The 20,313-nt window shown below is 41.8% G+C and overlaps 1 protein-coding gene across 5 annotated transcripts in view; it reads left to right on the plus strand.

Moving 5' to 3' along the window:
- RNF111 (ring finger protein 111) overlaps window positions 1-20,313 on the plus strand; it is a 126,250-nt gene that overhangs the window by 50,148 nt on the left and 55,789 nt on the right. For all 5 annotated transcript variants that reach the window (XM_049773620.1, XM_049773623.1, XM_049773622.1 and 2 more), the window contains one exon: window positions 17,858-17,984. In XM_049773620.1, coding sequence (XP_049629577.1) covers window positions 17,858-17,984 — 127 coding nt within the window. The remainder of the gene's footprint in view (window positions 1-17,857; window positions 17,985-20,313) is intronic.

Consider the following 20,313-nt stretch of genomic DNA (forward strand, 5'->3'; position numbering starts at 1 on the left):
TTACCTCCTGTACTCTTTCTCTACAGCCTCTTCATTTCCCCCAATACTCTTATGAGATATTCTTTCATCATTTTAATTAAATATTAATACTAAATATTAAAAATAATAATTTTAATTATTCCCCTCACATTACAAATGAAATATTGGGGAACCACTTGAGAATAATTTGTAGAGCGGGGAAAAAGAATAATTTGTATTCAATATTTAAATATTTACATATGATTGGATGTAATTTTTGGAGGGGGTTACACCTGGTGGCGCTCAGGAGTTACTCCTGGCTCTGCACTTAAAAGTCATTATGCTATCGCTCTGGACCCCAAGATTGGACATAATTCTGTAAAGGAATTTTAGCTCTCCAAAAATTGACTTCCTTAGAATCTTTTTTGTTTTTTGTTTTTTTGGGCCACACCCATTTGATGTTCAGGGGTTACTCCTGGCTAAGCGCTCAGAAATTGCCCCTGGCTTGGGCGGACCATATGGGACTCCGGGGATCTAACCGCTGTCCTTCCTTGGCTGGCACTTGCAAGACAGACATCTTACCTCTTGCGCCACCTCAACAGCCCCAACTTCCATAGAATCTTAAGAGACAAAGCTCAGACACCCATTAGGCCTAGAGAACTTTAAGTTGTTTCTACCAGCATTAAAAATGTATCTAGGGGGCCGGAGAGATAGCATGTAGGTAAGGTGTTTGCCTTGCATGCAGAAGGATGGTGGTTCGAACTTACCCCTGGTTCTATGCTTAGAGAACTAATTTGGTGCCAGGGCTCAAGCCAGAATTAGTTGCATGCAAAGCAAGTACCTCATTTCCTGTATTCACTCTCTAGCCATTTAATTTAACCTTTTAATAATTGGTTTATGCTTCCAGATAGGAGAACCTGTCAGTTATATTTTCCTGCTAACAAGGAAAAAATTTATTTTTACTATTTTTTCCTTGAATAATTTAAAAACAAACTATGGACATCATACCATTTATTTGTTTTATATCTGGCATTGTTTCCTATGAATTGGTATAATCATGACCTAGAATTAAGACCATCTTGTGTTGGTGTAGTGTGCACTGAGATCAGTTTCAAAGTGGCTTTAGGTCGACCTCCCTACACTAACATTTCTTTAGAATTGTGGTGTCTAAAAATTCAAATTAATTCTGACAATATTTCCCAGAGATAGCCCTCAGGATAAGGGCTCAGGGTCCCTACACTGGTTCCCATTTCAGATTCCAGGCAGTGCTAGTAGTGAACCTACTGATTTAGGTAGTCTATGATAACATCATCATACTTTAGGACCATAGTAAACCCAGATTTTTTTGTTCTTCTGACTAATCTGGCTACAAATCAAAGGCAGGGGACTGGAAGAGGAGGGGGGATGGGATGGGGGAAGCGGGGGAGGGAATGGACACCTTTCTCTGTTTCACAACTTGAATGCTACAAGGTCATTTCACAAAGAACTTAAAAAACCCTCTTACTCTTATGTCACTGATTTATTAGGAAGATTGCTATAAAGCTATCAGCCAGATGGAAAAGACTAAGAGGGATGGGGGTGAAATGAGAAACTTTTTTGTCTCTCTTGGCTGCTTGCTATTTTCCCCAAATTTTCATTTGCTTACCAGCCTGCAAGTTCTCTGAAGCTCCTACACTTGAGTTTTTAATTGAGACTTTATTATGTAGGTGTTATTGGTAAACTCATTGACCACTGGCATTTGAATTCAGCCTCTAGACCATCTTCCTTCTCTTGTTTAGAGTGGGATTGAAAGTTTAGCTTTCTATTCTTGTAGATTTCCCTAGAACCTAGCCCCTGTACTCAGGTGGTTTCCAGAATTTATTTCATTAGTACAAACAGACATCTTGAATATTGTTAGCTTCTAGGAAATTCCTTATCTATTGGAGGAACTGTAAACCAAGAACTATAAATGAAGGAAGACTGAATATGTATGAGAAATATATTTTGGTCATCTAAATAATACTTATTTCAACACTGCAATGCTGATTGGATTCAGGTTCAACAGTACTTTAGTGAAACTGTGTGCTTTCTTGAATAGTATGTATCAAATTTTATTAGGAGGGTCATCCAGATCCTTCCATTACGAAGTTCTCTTCACTTATCTTTTTAGCAGCTTGTGATGGTCTTTTCCATTATTTATTAGAGGGTGCAAAATAGTGACTTTCTGATTTCATCAGTTGTATATATTTAAATAGACTTCTAAAAGGTTTACTCTGAAATACATACTGGAAGCTAAGGCCAAATGATTTTCCTGCATCCACATAGCACTTTGTGGAGTAAGTTGTTAGTTTAATAGTATCTGGAGAAATTTTCTTTTGTTTTTAAGTGTTATTATTCATGAATTCTAGTATGATGTATAATTTAAAAATCTTAGTTTATTTTTTTCCTTTGATGGAAACACTGTAAAGTTGCGTTTGTATCCTCTGTATCACTCTGGTAGTCTTTTGTAATCTCCTTATATGAAATAACTAGATGGCCTATATTTATGCTTTATATTAACCGCCCCAAAACCTGAAACAGGTCTGTCCTCAGGAATCATTTCTCTTAGATTCAGGGGACATATGGAGTGCTTGGGATCACACCTGTGTTGACTGCGTGCAAGGCTCACACTATACAACACTGGCTGAAAACAGTGATTTCTTTTAGTACTTGTTTCCTTAACATTATAAACTGATAGAGGCTATTGATGGGGAATTAAGGTATTCTTTGCTCTACTGGTTTTTTTTTTTTTTTGGTTTTTGGGCCACACCTGTTTGACGCTCAGGGGTTACTCCTGGCTAAGTGCTCAGAAATTGCCCCTGGCTTGGGGGGACCATATGGGACTCCGGGGGATCGAACCGCGGTCCGTTCCTTGGATAGCGCTTACAAGGCAGACACCTTATTTCTAGCGCCACCTTCCCGGCCCCAGCTCTACTGGTTTAACTTTGTCTTATTTTATTATTTTTTTTCCCCTCTCTTTTTTTTTGGGGGGGGGGGCACACCCGGCCACATTCAGGGGTTACTCCTGGCTCTATGCTCAGAAATTGCCCCTGGCAGGCACAGGGGACCATATGGAATGCTGGGATTTGAACCACCATCCTTCCACATGAAAGACAAATGCCTTACCTCCATGCTATCTCTCCGGTCCCAGCCTTATTTTATTTTATTTTATTTTATTTTATTTTATTTTATTTTATTTTATTTTATTTTTTTGGTTTTTGGGCCACACCCTGTGACGCTCAGGGGTTACTCCTGGCTATGTGCTCAGAAGTTGCTCCTGGCTTCTTGGGGGACCATATGGGATGCCGGGGGATCGAACCGCGGTCCGTCCTAGGCTAGCGCAGGCAAGGCAGGCACCTTACCTCCAGCGCCACCGCCCGGCCCCCTTATTTTATTTTTTAATTTTAATTTCTTATTTTGATTTTTGGACAATACTTAATTGTGTTCAGGGCTTAAACCCTGCCTGATTCTCTGCCCAGGGATCTAATTACTGCTGGGGCTCTGGCAACCAAGCATGGAGTCAATGATTGAACTCCCATCAGTTGCATGCATGCAATACTGTACTATTCTGTAAGGTTGGAGGATCATAGGGTTTCTGTAGTCAAGCCAGTGCTGTATGTGTGTGTGTGTGTGTGTGTGTGTGTGTGTGTGTGTGTGTGTGTGTGTGTGTGTGAGTGAGAGAGAGAGAGAGAGAGAGAGAGAGAGACAGACAGACAGACAGACAGACAGCATTCTAGACTTAAGCCACTGAAGGAGCTAGTGATTACAGTAACATCGTTTATGCTGCTATCAGGGAGAAGCTCTTATCAAGGAATAGAAATGAACTTTGAGGGGCCAGTGAAATAGTACAGCAGCAGGTAGGGCATATGCCTTACACATTGCTGACCTGGCTCCAATCTTTGGTACTATATATGGTTCCCTAAGAACTGCTGCTAGAAGTGATTCTGAACACAGAGCCAGGAGTACCTGACTTCCACCAGGCCCAAAAACCTTGAGAAAAAAATAAGGAAAAGAAATAACTTAAGAGGAGCTCTCAAAGAATTTGTCAGAGAAGTGGTTGCTTTGGTTTCCATTGTTACACTACCTTCGTTATTTCTGGGCTATTACTTACTCTTTACTAATGATTAAAAAAATTTAAACTTATTGAGGAGTAAGGTGGTTTTCAGTACTGTTCATGTGTATGTTTTTGGTGTACAAATACAGTGTACCACCACAATGTGCCTCAAACCCTCAGGACTATTCTTGGATACTTTTCAGTACATGGTATCCCCTTTTCAGTCCTTCTCACATTCCCCTTTTGACCACTTCAGTTCTGTTGTAAGAATTGAAGTATGTGTTGTTTTATTGAAACTACCCATTTTATGACATTGTTTCTTTTTATACTGCATAAAAGTATAGAAATAGTATAATCTGTAGACTAGCTTCTTACAGACTTATTTTGCTTAACATCACATACCTTCAAGTTTAGCAAGCAAAAAGCAAGATTTCATCTTAGAATTGAGTAGTATATCGTATATAGACCATAGTATCTACGTAACTGTTTTTTTTTTACTTGAATTGTTTCCTGATCTTAGTTCTTGTGAATCTTACCACAGTGAACATATACATACACATGCTCTTTTCAAATTAATATATTTTTTGTGTTCTTGGGCTGTCAAGGAATGAAATTGCTGGATCATATTGTAATTCTTCTTTTAATTTATGGGGAAGGCGCCATGTGGGTTACAGTGATCCAGTTTTCAATTTCACCAACGATGAATTCCTTTTTCATTGTATACCTACTTGTTTCTGAACTTTTTCTTTTTTCTTTTTTTGCTTTTGAGCCATACCCTTGTGGGACTCTGGGGTTACTCCTGGCTCAGAGCTCAGATATCTCTACTGGCAGGCTCGGGGGACCATATAGGATGCCTGGGATGGCTGGCAGCATGCAAGGCAAACACCCTACCTGCCGTGCCATTACTCTGACCCATGTTTCTGAACTTTTTGATAGAGGCTATTTTCACTGGTTTGAGGTGACCTCATTGTCACTTTGATTTGCATTTCTCTGACAATCTATACTGTTAAATACTTTTTCTCATTCCTCTTCATCTGTATGTTGTCTTTTATTTTTTCCTGTATATTGTCTTTGCCGAAGCATCTATTCATCTCCTCTTCCCACTAATATTTTTTCCTTGTTGATTTTTGTTCTTTTTCTTTTTATTTATTTTTTAGTTTTTGGGTCGTACCCGGTGATGCTCAGAGGTTACTCCAGGCTGTGCACTCAGAAATTGCTCCTGGCTTGGGAGGCCATAAATGGGACTCTGGGGATCAAACCCGGCCCGTCCTAGGTCAGCTGCATGCAAGGCAAATGCCTTACCACTGTGCTATCCCTCCGACCCGTTTTTTGTTCTTATATATTTTGAAGATTAACATCCATTGTCAGATGTATGTTGTGCATATATTTAGTAGGATGTCTTTTTATGCCTTAACTGTCATATTTTTCATAGTCCATCTACTTTTTAGTTCACTATAGATGTTTTTGTTTATTCTTGCTTTTGTTTTTGTTGTCAGTAAAATGTAATTGAATAGCTCTGAGGTCACTGTTCTGGAGTGTCCTGTCTATATGTCCTTTATATATTTTATGGTTTAGGTTTAGTATCAAAGTCTTTAATCATTTGAATTACATTTCTGTATGGTGTGAGATAGGGACTAGGTTTATTTTTGCACGTGACTAGCCAGTTTTCCCAGTACCATTTGTTGAAGAGACTTTTTCTTCCTTTTTATTCCTTAAGCCATTTGTAATAAGTGAACTCTTCATACATTTGAGAGTTTACTTCTGGGCTGCCAGTTCTATTCCATTGGTACCATACCTACATACCATTTATTGCTATAGCTTTAAGATATGATTTAAAGTCAAGGAATGTGATGCTCCTTTTTTTTTTTTTTTTTTTTGGTTTTTGGGCCACACCCGGCAACGTTCAGAGGTTACTCCTGGCTCTATGCTCAGAAATGGCCCCTGGTAGGTACAGGGGACCGTATGGGATGCTAGGATTTGAACCACCGTCCTTCTGCATGAAAGGCAAATGCCTTACCTCCATGCTATCTCTCCAGCCCCTGAATTGATTTCTAGGAACTTGATTGTGTACTAGAAACACAATTGTGAATGGTAATTTTTCCCTTTTATTTAATTTTTGGGGCCACACCTAGCAGTGCTAGGTGTCTGTTTAGGTCAGTGTGTGCAAGGCAAATGCCCTACCAATTATACCACTGCTTTGGCCCCTTGAAAATATTTTTTTATCCTTCCCTCTCATATAAATGAGAGGACTGCAAACACATTTGGGGGGGGGGTCACACCCAGCAGCGCTCAGGGATTACTCCAGGCTGAAGCATATTTACAGTACAACAGTCCACAGCTGGCTAAACACATTTACCTAACTCTTTAATATGAGAAAATTTAAAAAAGGGGCTAGAGGGATAGCACAGCAGTAGGGTGTTTGCCTTGCACACAGCCAACCCAGGATGGACCTCGGTTTGATATCTGGCATGCCATATGGTTCCTTGGGCCAGGAGTGATTTTTGAACGCAGAGCCACAAGTAACCCCTGAGCACCACTGGGTGTGACACCCCCCAAAAAAAATTAAATACTTTTTTGTTAATAAAAATAAATAAATGAAAGTTGCAGCAGCGATCTAATAGTCTTAAAAGCTCTATTTGTGATGGTGTTAATTTGTCTATTTGTGATGAGTTAATCTGATTGTTTTTACAATGTGGTATATCTATTCAATAAAGGGGGCGTAACACTGTGGACGCAAGTGGTTAGTATGTACTCTCCTCTCCTGCACTCAAGCTTCAACTTTAGGTGGCATTTACTTCATAAGACTGACAGACATTTCCTCCCATCATTTGGGATGTGTATGTGTATGTGTGTGTGGGGAGGTGTTGCGTCTTATGGTATGAAAAATGCTTTTTTTTTTTTTTTTTTTTTTTGGTTTTTGGGCCACACCCAGTGACACTCAGGGGTTACTCCTGGCTATGCGCTCAGAAGTGGCTCCTGGCTTGGGGGACCATATGGGACGCTGGGGGATCGAACCACGGTCTGTCCTAGGCTAGCGCAGGTAAGGCAGGCACCTTACCTTTAGCGCCACCGCCCGGCCCCGAAAAATGCTTTTCATTGTTCTTCATGAGTCTAGCTAAGTGGTTTTAGCCTTCTTTATTCTTAGGAAAAATAATTCTTAGTTTCTTGATTTTATTTTTGGGGGTTGGCATACATTATGAAATCACCCCATGCACTGTATCTCTAGCCCCAGGTAAATGAGTCTGAATCAGAGTCACGCATGAAATAATCCAAAGTAGGCTGAGGATGAAACATGTAGTCTAGCAGTCTTCTACCTTGTATGGAGAGCAAGCTGTCTGCTGGAACTGCCGTTTTTACTGAATATAGAGACGACCCCTTAGTGAAGCAGGAAGGATCGATAGCTCAGGCTATCCTGAGCCAGTTCCACCCAGGTTTACAATCTATTTTGAGGTAAATCCAAGTTGTAAACAAACATTCAAAGGAACCAGGGATGATATTTGTTTTAGGAAAAATAAGGTGTAATGGAACAATACACCATAATGTTCAGAGGCTATTTCTGGTCCTCTGCTTAGGAGTGATGCCTGGCATTGCTTTGAGAACCCTGTGTAGTGTTGGGGATGGAACCAGAGTAGATCATGTGCAAAAGCCTTAACCTGTACTATATTTCCAGGTCTATCTTTGATCTTTTGTAGTTTCCAAAACATTTGCTACATCATCAGTTTTTACTATGATTACTCTCATTTTTATTTCCTTCCTGTAACTTACTTTGTAACTTCATGTGTTGTGCCTTTTCTAGTTTCTTTCTTTTGAGGAGCGGGCACACCTGGTGGTGCTCAGGGGTTCTGCCTCTATTCAGAATCACTCCTGGCAGCTGGGTGGTGGTGGGTGCCTAGGATTCCTAGCATTGAACCCACCTTGATGGAATGCAAGGCAGACTCCCTACTGGATGCTGTGCTATCTCTCCGGGCCACATTTTCTAGTTTTCTTAAGATACAAGATTTAGGTGGGCTGGAGAATTAGTGTAGCAAGGGTAATTCACTTACCTTACCCTGGTTTTATTCCCAGCATTCCTATGGCATTGCTAGGAATAGTTCCTGAGTACAGAACCAAGAATAACTCCTGAACATCACCTGGTGTGGTCCCCAAACAAAAATAAACAGACAAGAAGATAATAGGTTAGGTTATTTATTTGGGCCTTTTTTCTCTTTCTTGATATGAACCTGTATTGTTTTGAGCTTGCCTCTTTGTACTGCTCTCCTTATGACCTATAGGTTTTGCTAGCATACGTTTTACTTCTCATTTATTTGAGGAATTGTTTTATTTTATCATTTCCTTTTTTACCAAATAGTTGTTCATTAGTATGTCTCCATATGTTTCTCTTTTTTTTTTTTTGGTGGTGTGAGGGCCACATCTAACAGTGCTCAAGGCTTATTTCTCACATTGGTTTTCAGTTATCACTTCTGCTGCGGGTCTGAGGAACATATGTGGTGAAACTTGGTTACCATATACAAGGCAAACATTTCTCTGGCCCCATTTACTTGATATTTGTTTGTTTGTTTTGTTTTTGGGTCACATCCGGTGGCGCTCGGGTTACTCCTGGCTCTACGCTCAGAAATCACTCCTGGCAGGCTCAAGGGACCATATGGGATGCCGGGATTTGAACCACCGTCCTTCTGCACGCAAGGGAAATGCTTTACCTCCATGCTATCTCTCCGGCCCCAGGTCAACTGCTTGCAAGGCAAGCACTCTAATCACCGTTTTTCTCCAGCACCTCAATTTCTCATTTAAGTTAGTTTTTCCTTTACTGGTTTTAGAAGAATCTTATAATCTCAGTAACTTTGGGTTCCATCCCCAGAGAGTGCCAACAAGGTTAGGTGGGTTTAATACTTGGATCTTGTAATAAGATGTTTCTTATACCCAGAAGTACTGGGGAACATCAGATTAACTGTACAGATACAACAGAAGTGCTGCAGGGATCTCTTGGGACTATAATTAGGTATACATGTGGAGTGGTATGAAAATGTCCCATGCTCCATATTTCCACCCAGGGAAAGTGGGTCTGGAGCTTGTGTCACCACAGGAATTAATCAAAACAAAGCTGAATGAAATAGGGTGGCTGAGTAGCAATCTGTTGAGAGAGAGGGACTGGGAAGGGGAGGGAGAGAGGAGGAGGAGGTAGGGAAGAGGGGATAGGAGAGAAGAGAAAAGAATCAAAAGAGAGCTCGCTGCCTGCCAGAACTGCAGTTTTTTTGGGGGGTGGGTGGGTTTTTAGGTCATACCCGGAGACACTGAGGCAGGGGTCTCAAACTCAGTTTACCTGGGGGCCTGCAGGAGGCAAACTCGGGGTGATCCTTGAGTGCAAAGTCAGTAGTAAGCCTTGAACATTGGGTGTGTGTGACCCAAACAATTAAAACAAAACAAAACAAAACAAAAAAAGATTCCTCTAGGGCTGGGCCACAAAATGTTGTACAGAAGGCTGTTTGTGGCCCACGGGCTGCGAGTTTGAGACCCCTACACTGAGGGGTTACTCCTGTAACTCTGTGCTCAGAAATTGCTCCTGGCAGGCTTGGGGGACCATATGGGATGCCAATATTCGAACCACCATCTTTCATTGATCCGCTGTGTGCAAAGCAAACACCCTATTGCTGTGCTATCTCTCCGGCCCCAGAACTGCAGTTTCTATTGAGTACAGAGATCACTTCTGAGCAGGAATAAGGATAGAAGGCCTATCCTGAGCCACTCCAGTCTAGCTTTTCTTGAAACTTATAAAATCGGACAAGTAGGAAAATCTCTGGGCACAAAACCAAGTTGTAAACAGATAAAAGAAATCAGAATTGATCTTTGTTGTGAGTGGAACCAACTTATAGATTTTTTTTTTAATTTTTTAATTTTTTTAATTTTTTTGGTTTTTGGGTCACACCTGGTGGTGCTCAGGGGTTACTCCTGGCTGTCTGCTCAGAAATAGCTCCTGGCAGGCACGGGGGACCATATGGGACACCGGGATTTGAACCAACCACCTTTGGTCGTGGATCGGCTGCTTGCAAGGCAAACACCACTGTGCTATCTCTCCGGGCCCACCAACTTATAGATTGTAATACACAGGCTGGGGTGGGGTAGGTTGGCTTGTGCAAAGCTTCGTGCATGTAATACATGTACTCCATTTAATCTGGTTTGTTCAGTTATGATGGAGGTGTTAAAGTTTCCTCCACTAATATGTTGTGTAGATGCCTCTCCAGTCTTCAAATTTTTCATTAGTTGCCCTAAGAACTTTGCTGTTCCTCCATTTGGTGCATATATATTGATTAGAGTTAGGTTGCCTTAATGCCTTTTATTCTCAAAGTAATGTTTATTTCTCACTTTTAATTATCCTCTTTAATTTGTATTCTATCTGATGTGAGTACTGCCATCTCAGACTTTTTAAAAAAAAACTCTTAGTTGCCTGTATGATTGTTTTCTAGCCTGTAACTATGACCCTGTGTTTACTTTGAAAGTTTAACGTGGGACTGGAGAGTGGGGTGGGGAACCAAATGGGATGCTAAGATTTGAACCACCGTCCTTCTGCATGCAAGGCAAATAAATGCCTTACCTCCATGCTATTTCTCTGGCCTTAAAAAGAAAAAAAATTTTTTTTTTTTGGTTTTTGGGTCGCACCCGGCGGAGCTCAGGGGTTACTCATGTCTATCTGCTCAGAAATAGCTCCCGGCAGGCACAGGGGACCATATGGGACATCAGAATTCGAACCAGCCACCTTAGGTCCTGGGTTGGCTGCTTGCAAGGCAAACGCCACTATGTTATCTCTCCAGCTTCCCTAAAAAGAATTTTTAAAGTTACCAGAATGTTGGGTTTTATTTCATGATTCATTTAGTCACTCTGTGGCTTTTGATTGAGGAGTTCAGCTCACTGACAATATTAGAAATTAGACAAAAAGGAGTTTATTGCCCTTTTCTTGAGGGATTTTTTTGTGGTTTTGTTTGACTTTCCCCTTATCTTTTATTAGTATTCTGATATTAGCATTTTGTGCAGTTATCAGATTGTTTATCTCCTTTTGTTACTACTCTATTCTTATTTTTGCTTTGAGGTTGCTATGTACATCTAAAGTTCTATGGGTATTTCCCCCTTTTCTCTGTAACAGTTTTGAGTTCATTTTGGGAGTCCCCTTTAATTCTCTCCTTTTCTTTTTTTTTTTTTTTTTTTTTTCTTTTTTGGTTTTTGGTTTTTGGGCCACACCTGGCTGTGCTCAGGGGTTACTCCTGGCTGTCTGCTCAGAAATAGCTCCTGGCAGGCACGGGGGACCATGTGGGACACCGGGATTCGAACCAATCACCTTTGGTCTTGGATTGGCTGCTTGCAAGGCAAACAGCGTTGTGCTATCTCTTCGGGCCCAATTCTCTCCTTTTCTTATGTATGTTATATAACATTTTATATATGTTATAAACATATAAGATGTTATATACACATGTATATATAGCATATATAATTGCTTTTAAGTGACATTTTCATGTCTTTTATAGACCTTTTAGTATTCCTTGCAAAGGTTGTTTAAAAACAACCATATCTTTAGTTAGTTTTTTTTTCCTGAAAACAATTTTTTTGGTAGACAGAACTTTAATTCCATTAGCTCATGTTAGTATAAAGAATAATGAAACTGCGGCTGGAGCAGTGGTGCAGAGTGGTAAGGCACCTTGCCAGCGCTAACCTGGGATGGACTGCAGTTCCATCTCTAGCGTCCCATATGGTCGCCCAAGCCAGGAGCGGTTTCTGAATGCATAGCCAGGAGTAACACCTGAGTGTCACCGGGTGTGGCACTAAAAACAAAAAAAGAAACAAAAAAACAAAAACAAAGAATAATGAAATTCAGTAATGTGGTATTTGAGATGTCTTAGAACATGTCAGGTTTTAAACAAGATTAATGGGTTTGTCTAAATCCTGTTGACACCATAGGTTGTGGTCTGCTTCTGATTATGCTAATGTTAGGTCCATAGACATATAAGTTCATATAGGGGTGGTAATAATAAGATCTTGGGGGGCCGGAGAGATGACACAGTGGTGTAGTGTTTGCCCTGCATGATGCGGCCAACTGTGGAGGGACTGGGTTTGATTCCCGGCATCTGTGTGGTCTCCCAGCTTACCAGGAATGATTTCTGAGTGCAGAGCCAGAAGTGACCCCTGAGCACCACTGGATATGGCCCAACAACCAATCAATCATTTAATCAGTTAATAAATAAAGTTTAAAAAAATAAGATCTTGGAAATTAAGTTATGCCAAATTCACAAAAAGCCGACTTGGAGGGGCCAGAAGGATAATACAGCAGGTAAGGTACTTATTTGACTTGCATGCAGCTGACCTAGGTTTGATCCCTGGCACTCCATATGGTCCCCCAAACCTAGCCAGTGTTCATAATCAGGAGTAAGTCCTGAGCACTGCCTGATGTGACCCTAAAACCAAAAAAAAATTTTTTTTAAGCTGGCTTGCTCTTTGAGCCCACGGACATGTATCTTGCTTGTTCATTTGCATGCTTCTTTGCTTGCTTATCCCTGAAAATGTATTAGTGTGCACCCCTACCCCAAATCTAGCAAGATAGAAGAATCTTGGTTGGAAGTTCCTTGTTATTCAGAACTTTGGATATAACATGAATTATTCTGTTATTTAGGTTTTCAGTTGAGAAATCAGCTTTGAGTCTTATGGAGGTTCCTTCTTATGAGAAGAATGTTAAATCAAAATATTTTGATTAAAATGTTGCTATTTTAATCAAAATATGGGCCAGAGAGATAGCATGGAGGCAAGGCATTTGCTTTGAATGCAGAAGGGCAGTGGTTCGAATCCCGACATCCCATATGGTTCCCGGATCCCGCCAGTAGTAACCCCTGAACGGTGCTGGGTGTGACCCAAAAACCAATATATATATTTGGAAATCTTCTATCTTCTGGATCAGGGTATATATAATTTTTTCTCAGGATTGGTGAAACTCATCTAAATTTTCTTCTAACAAGTTTTTCCCCTTTCCTCTCTTCTTGGAAGCCCTCTGATCAGTGCTGATTTGAAAGATGGTTTCCTCTTAATTGGCATTGAAGTCACTGACTCAAGCTTCAACTTTCATTCTGCTTCTGAGCTTTATTATTGTGTTTTTAGTTCAGTTACTGTGTTCTTATATATTTGTTTATATTATGTTTTTGAACCACACCTGTATTCAGAGTCTGTGCTCAAGGGACCATGAAGTGTGCCAGGGATTAAACCTGGTCTTACTGCAGGTAGCAGTAAAAGACTTGGTCTTTTGAGCTTTCTTTGACATACTGTAGTGTTCTTTGGCTCATTCATATCTATTTGGAATTTTCCCATACTTTCTCTTATCTTGTTAGTGTTTTCTCATCTCATTGATTTTTTTTAAATTTCATTAAGCATTGATATGAATTTATCTTTGGGGGTTTAGGAAGTTCTGATGTTGGTTTTTGGGGGGTTAGTTGGGTTGGGAAGTGGAAAGTTGGGAACTCAACAGTGGTACTTAGGATGCCTGGCTCAGTAGTAACACCTGGCATTATTCAAGAAACCATATGTAATGCTAGGGATTAAAACTGGAGTGGCCATATTCAAACCAAGTACCTTATCTCCTACACTTTTCTCTAACTCTTACTATACTTCTTTTCTGTCTCATCATTACAGGTGAATTTCTCCCCTTTTTTGAGGGAGGGTGGCACACCTGGTGGCACTCCTGAATCTGCACTGAGAAATCACTTCTGGCAGGCTCAGGGACCAAATGGGTTTCTGGGGATCGAACTTGGGTTGGCTGCATGTAAGGCAAACACCCTACTATTTATGCTATTGCTCCCGCGCCCCCCCCCCCCATTTCTACATTATGTTGGTGTGATGGGCAGGTTAGCAGTAAAGTTCCAAATATGGGCTGTCCTGAGGGATGAGCAGAAGCTCTGCCCACAAAGTCAAGTCATTGACTTTTGCTCTGCGATTGTAGAGAATGTGCCTGTGAGGATTTGAGGTCTTAGGTGTTCTGTTGAAACAACTACTGAGGAGTGGCAAGCCTGGGCTATGACCCTGGGTTCTCAGGTCCTGGAGCTGGTAGTGACTATAAAAGCCCAAGTGTGATTGTGTGTCAGTCATAGCTAGCAGGAATCTGATCTCTAGAATCATTCTGCACTTGAGAGCCAAATTTTAGCTGCTTTGGTATTGTCTGGGTGGGATGCTTTGATTGGGTAGGTCTGAGTGGCACTGAGTTTAATTGGGCTTTCACTACTGCTAGGTAGCATGTATGCCTAGTAATATTTGCTTATTATATTTAGGCATGTTTGACGGATGGCTATGATGTAGTCACAGTTACCCACTGGTCAGTCAGTGACATGTTTGAATAATTCTGTTGGGCTTACATTGCACTAGGTTTCTGGATGTTAGGAGTTCCTTTCACCAGTTTTTTTTTTTTTTTTTTTTTGGTTTTTGGGCCATACCCTGTGAGGCTCAGGGGTTACTCCTGGCTATACGCTCAGAAGTTGCTCCTGGCTTCTTGGGGGACCATATGGGACGCCGGGGGATCGAACCGCGGTCCGTCCTAGGTTAGCGCAGGCAAGGCAGGCACCTTACCTCCAGCGCCACCGCCCGGCCCCCCTTTCACCAGTTTTGAGGAATCTGGATGTAGAGGGCAGAGAATTGGGCTTGTGTGAATATAAGGAAAACCAGTGTCAGAATTGTTCAGCTGTAATTGTAGATGAAACCAGTAACGTTGAATCTTGGCTGAGTTCGTGTTTGGGTGGCTAAGTGTGGGGCAGAACAGCAGACAGTGAACTTATAGATTCAGACCATCCAGGAGCAATTTTGGCGAGATTACTCAGTTTTAGGTAAGAGTGCTTCAGCCATTAAAGTTAGGGGAAAGTAGGGTGTGAGCGCTATGTGCTTTGGTGTTTTGGGCCACACCCAGTGATGCTCAGGGATTACTCCTATACGCTCAGAAATCGCTCCTGCCTTGGGGGACCATATGGGACTCTGGAGAATCGAACCACTGTCCATCCTAGGCTATCTCGGGCAAGGCAAATTATCGCTCTGCACCACCATTCTGGCCCCACTTTTCTTCAAGTATTGACCTTCAAGGTATCTTCATGAGAGAACCAGGGATTAATTATACAGACAGTTTTTTTTTTTTTGGGGGGGGTCACACCCGGCAGTGCTCAGGGATTACTCCTGGCTCTACATCCAAAAAGCGCTCCTGGCAGGCTCAGTAGACTATATGGGATGCCGGTATTCAAACCACCGTCCTTCTGCATGGAAGGCAAGCACCCAACCTCCATGCATGCTATCTCTCCAGCCCCCCAGGGATGATTTCTGAGTGCAGAGTCAATAGTAACCCCTGAGTGCTGCTAGTTGTGGCCCAGAAATCAATCAAGTTTAAAAAAAAGAAAAGTACAGCAACAAAGGGCACAGCACGGTCAATCCTGAGTGAAAGATATTGGTATTACTCCTAGGGATATACTGTAGGAAAACAAAAATACAATTCACAAACCCCTTCCTCACACCTATATTCATTGCAGCACTCAATCAAGATGCCCTTCAACAGATGAATGGCTAAAGAAACTGCTACATAGGGCCCGGAGAGATAGCACAGCAGCTTTTGCCTTGCAAGCAGCCGATCCAGGACCAAAGGTGGTTGGTTCGAACCCCGGTGTCCCATATGGTCCCCCGTGCCTGCCAGGAGCTATTTCTGAGCAGACAGCCAGGAGTAACCCCTGAGCACCGCCGGGTGTGGCCCAAAAACCAAAAAAAAAAAAAAAAAAAACAACAAAAAAACTGCTACATATACGCAATGGAATATTATACAGCTGTCAGGAGAGATGAAGTCATGAAATTTTCCTATACGTGGATGTACATGGAATCAGTTATGCTGAGTGAAATAAGTCAGAGGGAGAGAGTTAGACACAGAATAGTTTCACTGATATATATATATATATATATAGGTTTTAAGAAAAATTAAGGACATTATCGTAATAATCCCCAGAGACAATAGAGCTGAGGGCTGGAAGCACTGGCTCACAATATGAAGCTCACCACAGAGTAGTGGCGCAATTAGGGAAATAACTACACTAACAACTATCAAAAACTTTTTTTTTTTGGTTTTTCGGGCCATACCCATTTGATGCTCAGGGGTTACTCCCGGCTAAGCGCTCAGAAATTGCCCCTGGCTTGAGGGGGACCATATGGGACACTGGGGGATCGAACCGCAGTCCTTCCTTGGCTAGCGCTTGCAAGGCAGATACCTTACCTCTAGCGCCACCTCGCCAGCCCCTATCATGACAATCTTAATGACTGAGAGATGCCTGTGTCAAATACAGGCAAGGGTTGGGAAGGAGGGAGGGGGGCATTGATGGTGAGAATGTTGCACTGGTGAAGAGAGGTGTTCTGTTTATGACTGAAACGCAACTACAATCATGCTTGTAATCATGGTGCTTAAATAAATATTATATATATAAATATATATATATATATTTTTTTTTTTTGGTTTTTGGGTCACACCCAGCAGCACTCAGGGGTTACTCCTGGCTCTATGCTCAGAAATCGCTCCTGGCAGGCGCGGGGAACCATATGGGATGACGGGATTCAAACCAATGACCTTCTGCATGAAAGGCAAAAGCCTTACCTCCATGCTATCTCTTCGGCCCCAAGATTTTATATATTCAAAAAAAAAGAAAGAAAGATACTGGTATTACAGCATAGTATCTGTCCCATTTTAACAGGAGAGTTATGGCTGTGATTCTATCTCCCCAGTACCTCTGAAAACCTGTTACCTCACTTACTGCTTTCTTAGGGTCCACCAAATGCAATCCTTTCATGTTCAAGTTTCTTGTTCTTAGGTCCCTGTTTGGTGCCAGATATAGACGAAGCTGGTGATGTCAGATCCCCATGAGTTCGAGATTGGACGGCTTAGCCTAGGGTGAACACCAGAGGATGAGCTCTTTTTTTTTTTTTTTTTTTTTTTTTTTTTTTTTTTTGGTTTTTGGGCCACACCCGGCGGTGCTCAGGGGTTACTCCTGGCTGTCTGCTCAGAAATAGCTTCTGGCAGGCACGGGGGACCATATGGGACACCGGGATTCGAACCAACCACCTTTGGTCCTGGATCGGCTGCTTGCAAGGCAAAAGCCGCTGTGCTATCTCTCCGGGCCCCCAGAGGATGAGCTCTTAACAGATTCAAATCATTGGGTGATTACTCAACTTATTTTAGGTGAAAGTGGAACAGTTGTGGTTATAATGTGCTTCATCCAATCAAGTTAGGGGAAAGTAGGGTATGAGTTCTTGTGTGTTTAGGGGGAAAACCCGATCTGAGCTGTGTGTTTTGGGGATTAGGGGAAAGCAGAATGTATTGAACTGTGTGTTTAAGTATAGTAGGGGACTGGGCTTTGGTTCACAAATGCCCAAAGTTCCTGACTCCTTACATTGGGAAAGCCTTGGTGGATATTATTGACTATATTGCCAGAGTTTGACAATCTATTCTCTGTCATATGACTGCTGAGCCCCTCTGGGTGACATCCTAAGGTTTTGCTTCCTCTTACCCTTCCCCAGAAACAAACCCCCCTTCTGTTTTTTTGGGCTACACCCGCTGACACTCAGGGGTTACTATTGAATCTGCGCTCAGAAATGACTCCAGACAGGCTGGGGAAACATTTGGGATTTCAGGGATTGAACCTGGATTTGTCTGCTTGCAAGGCAAACAACCTACATATTGTGCTATTGCTCTGGACCCAGGAAAAAAACCTTTTTTATTTGACAGGAATTTTATTTTTTAATTGGCTAGCCAACAGGAAGATATCTTTTATATGTTTTTTCTCTCTTTGTTTACAGGAAGTATTGATGAAGATGTTGTGGTGATAGAAGCTTCTTCCACACCCCAAGTCACTGCTAATGAAGAAATTAATGTTACCTCAACTGACAGTGAAGTGGAGATAGTAACAGTTGGAGAAAGTTTTCGGTAAGATTCCTAGCTGCCCCTTTGAAATTTGAAAGGTAAATAAGGTAAATAATTGTGCAGTAAATGTTTGCATTTTTTTTTCTTTATTGAGACCTACATTGAATATTCAGATGTTGAGTTGATTGTTACTCAAACCCTGCTGCATTATTCTCTCTTGGAAAGACTGCAAAACTGTCTTTGTGCCATGTTCCTATAGAACAGTCTTTTTTTTCTTTTGTGTTGTCTTATGTTTACTTTTAGCCCTCCCCCCTATTTTTGAACTCCCTTTGTGATTTTTGGGCCATACTTGGAGAGTACCAAAGTTGTTCCTTCTACTCAGATATTTACAATTGAGCCTTCTATATATGAAATGTGCATTCAACTTGCTGAACTCTCTTCAGCCCATCTTACTTTCTTTGTTGCTGCTGCTGTTTAGTTTTGTTTGTTTGTTTATTTGTTTTTGGGCCACACCTGTTTGATGCTCAGGGGCACTCAGAAATTGGCTCTGGCTTGGGGGGACCATATGGGACACCGGAGATCAAACCGTGGTCCTTTCCTTGGCTAGCGCTTGCAAGGCAGGCACCTTACCTCTAGCGCCACCTTGCCGGCCCCTAGTTTGTATTTTTTAAGGTAATATGGTTTTATCTCAAGGTTTATTTCCACTGTGGACTGTGTGATCCCTTGCATTGTTTCTTTATATACTACCCAAGAATGAGATTGATAGAGCCATATAGAAACAGAAAGAAAATGCTCAAGATTAAAGAGATAATAATGGCCTTAAGAAAGAAATATTAGTGGCCGGTGGGGTGGCACTAGAGTTAAGGTGTCTGCCTTGCAAGTGCTAGCCAAGGAAGGACTATGGTTCGATCCCCTAGCTTACCATATGGTCCCCCAAGCCAGGGGCAATTTCTGAGCGCTTAGCCAGGAGTAACCCCTGAGCATCAAACGGGTGTGGTCTGAAAAACCAAAAAGAAAAAGAAAGAAAGAAATAGTAGAGGCCGGAGAGGTAGGGTATTTGTCTTGCATGCAGAAAGATGGTGGTTCAAATCCCAGCATCGCTTATGGTCCCCCGAGCCTACCAGGAGCGATTTCTAAGCATAGAGCCCAAAAACCAAAGGAAAATAAGAAATAGTAAGAAGAGGGAGGAGAAGAAAGGAGTGATAGAGCTTTTCTGTATGAACTATCAGGTAAAAGGACTAAGGATATGTAGATATATGCCTCCCAAATATCTTTTTTTTTTTTTTGTATTTGGGCCACACCCGGCGGTGCTCAGGGGTTACTCCTGGCTGTCTGCTCAGAAATAGCTCCTGGCAGGCACGGGGGACCATATGGGACACCGGGATTCGAACCAACCACCTTTGGTCCTGGATCGGCTGCTTGCAAGGCAAACGCCACTGTGCTATCTCTCTGGGCCGCCTCCCAGATATCTTGCTCTTTCCCAACCCCTTTGTTTTTGCCACCTGGCATGGTTAAGCCATAGTGCTCACTCATTCCCCTAATGAAGAAGATATAGAAGAAGGACATTTTTTACTTTTTCACATCGCCCTACCATAGGCCAGCTTTCCTTTCCTTTTCTTTCTTTTATTAGAGTGTCTTCTAAATTTAGCCATCTTGTCTTTGGTCCTCTATTTTCTTTTGACTGCCAGAGGTCAAGAACGTACATAATAACAAGATCATCCAGTATTTTATTAACTTGTGAACCTTTGGGTAGGGTTTGGGTTGGGTACCATACTGGCGGTACTCAGGACTTATTCTTGGCTAGGTTCTTTGGCATTTCTCCCAGTGCAGCCTGAGAGGACTGTTTGGTTGGACAAGTATTGTACCTGTTGTAATGCCAGCTTTTTTTTGTCTTAACCTTTTTGTTCTTGTTACTTGGGAATTTATTTTAAAATTTGGACATACCATAAAATCTTAGACTGTACAGTTGCTGATGCCATTTTTAGCTTGGTTTGACATTTGAAGGTTTTCTGTCCTTGATGGTAGTCACTTCACCCCATCTTGTGACTGCCTATCAATGGATCTGCTCATCCTTTGCATACTTGATTTCAGTAAGCATAATGAGCAATTTTGCATTCAGTCTAAGCAGGAGAAAAAAAAACAACTTGGCAGTTTCATGTTTTTATTTTTTGTCTTTGATACATCCCAACCGGGCTTAGTCCTTACCCTGGTCTCTGAGCTCAGAAATCACTCCTGGCAGGCTCGGGTGAGCATATGGGTTGATGGAAATTGGACCCAGGTTAGCTGGGTACAAGGTAAATGCCCCACTGATGTGCTATCTCTCTGGCCCTTGGAGTGTGAGTGTGAGTGTGTGTGTGTGTTTTGGTGAGTGTGAGTGTGTGTGTGTGTGTTT

This window comes from Suncus etruscus, chromosome 5 (genome assembly GCF_024139225.1).
Source record: "Suncus etruscus isolate mSunEtr1 chromosome 5, mSunEtr1.pri.cur, whole genome shotgun sequence".
NCBI classification, from domain to species: domain Eukaryota; kingdom Metazoa; phylum Chordata; class Mammalia; order Eulipotyphla; family Soricidae; genus Suncus; species Suncus etruscus.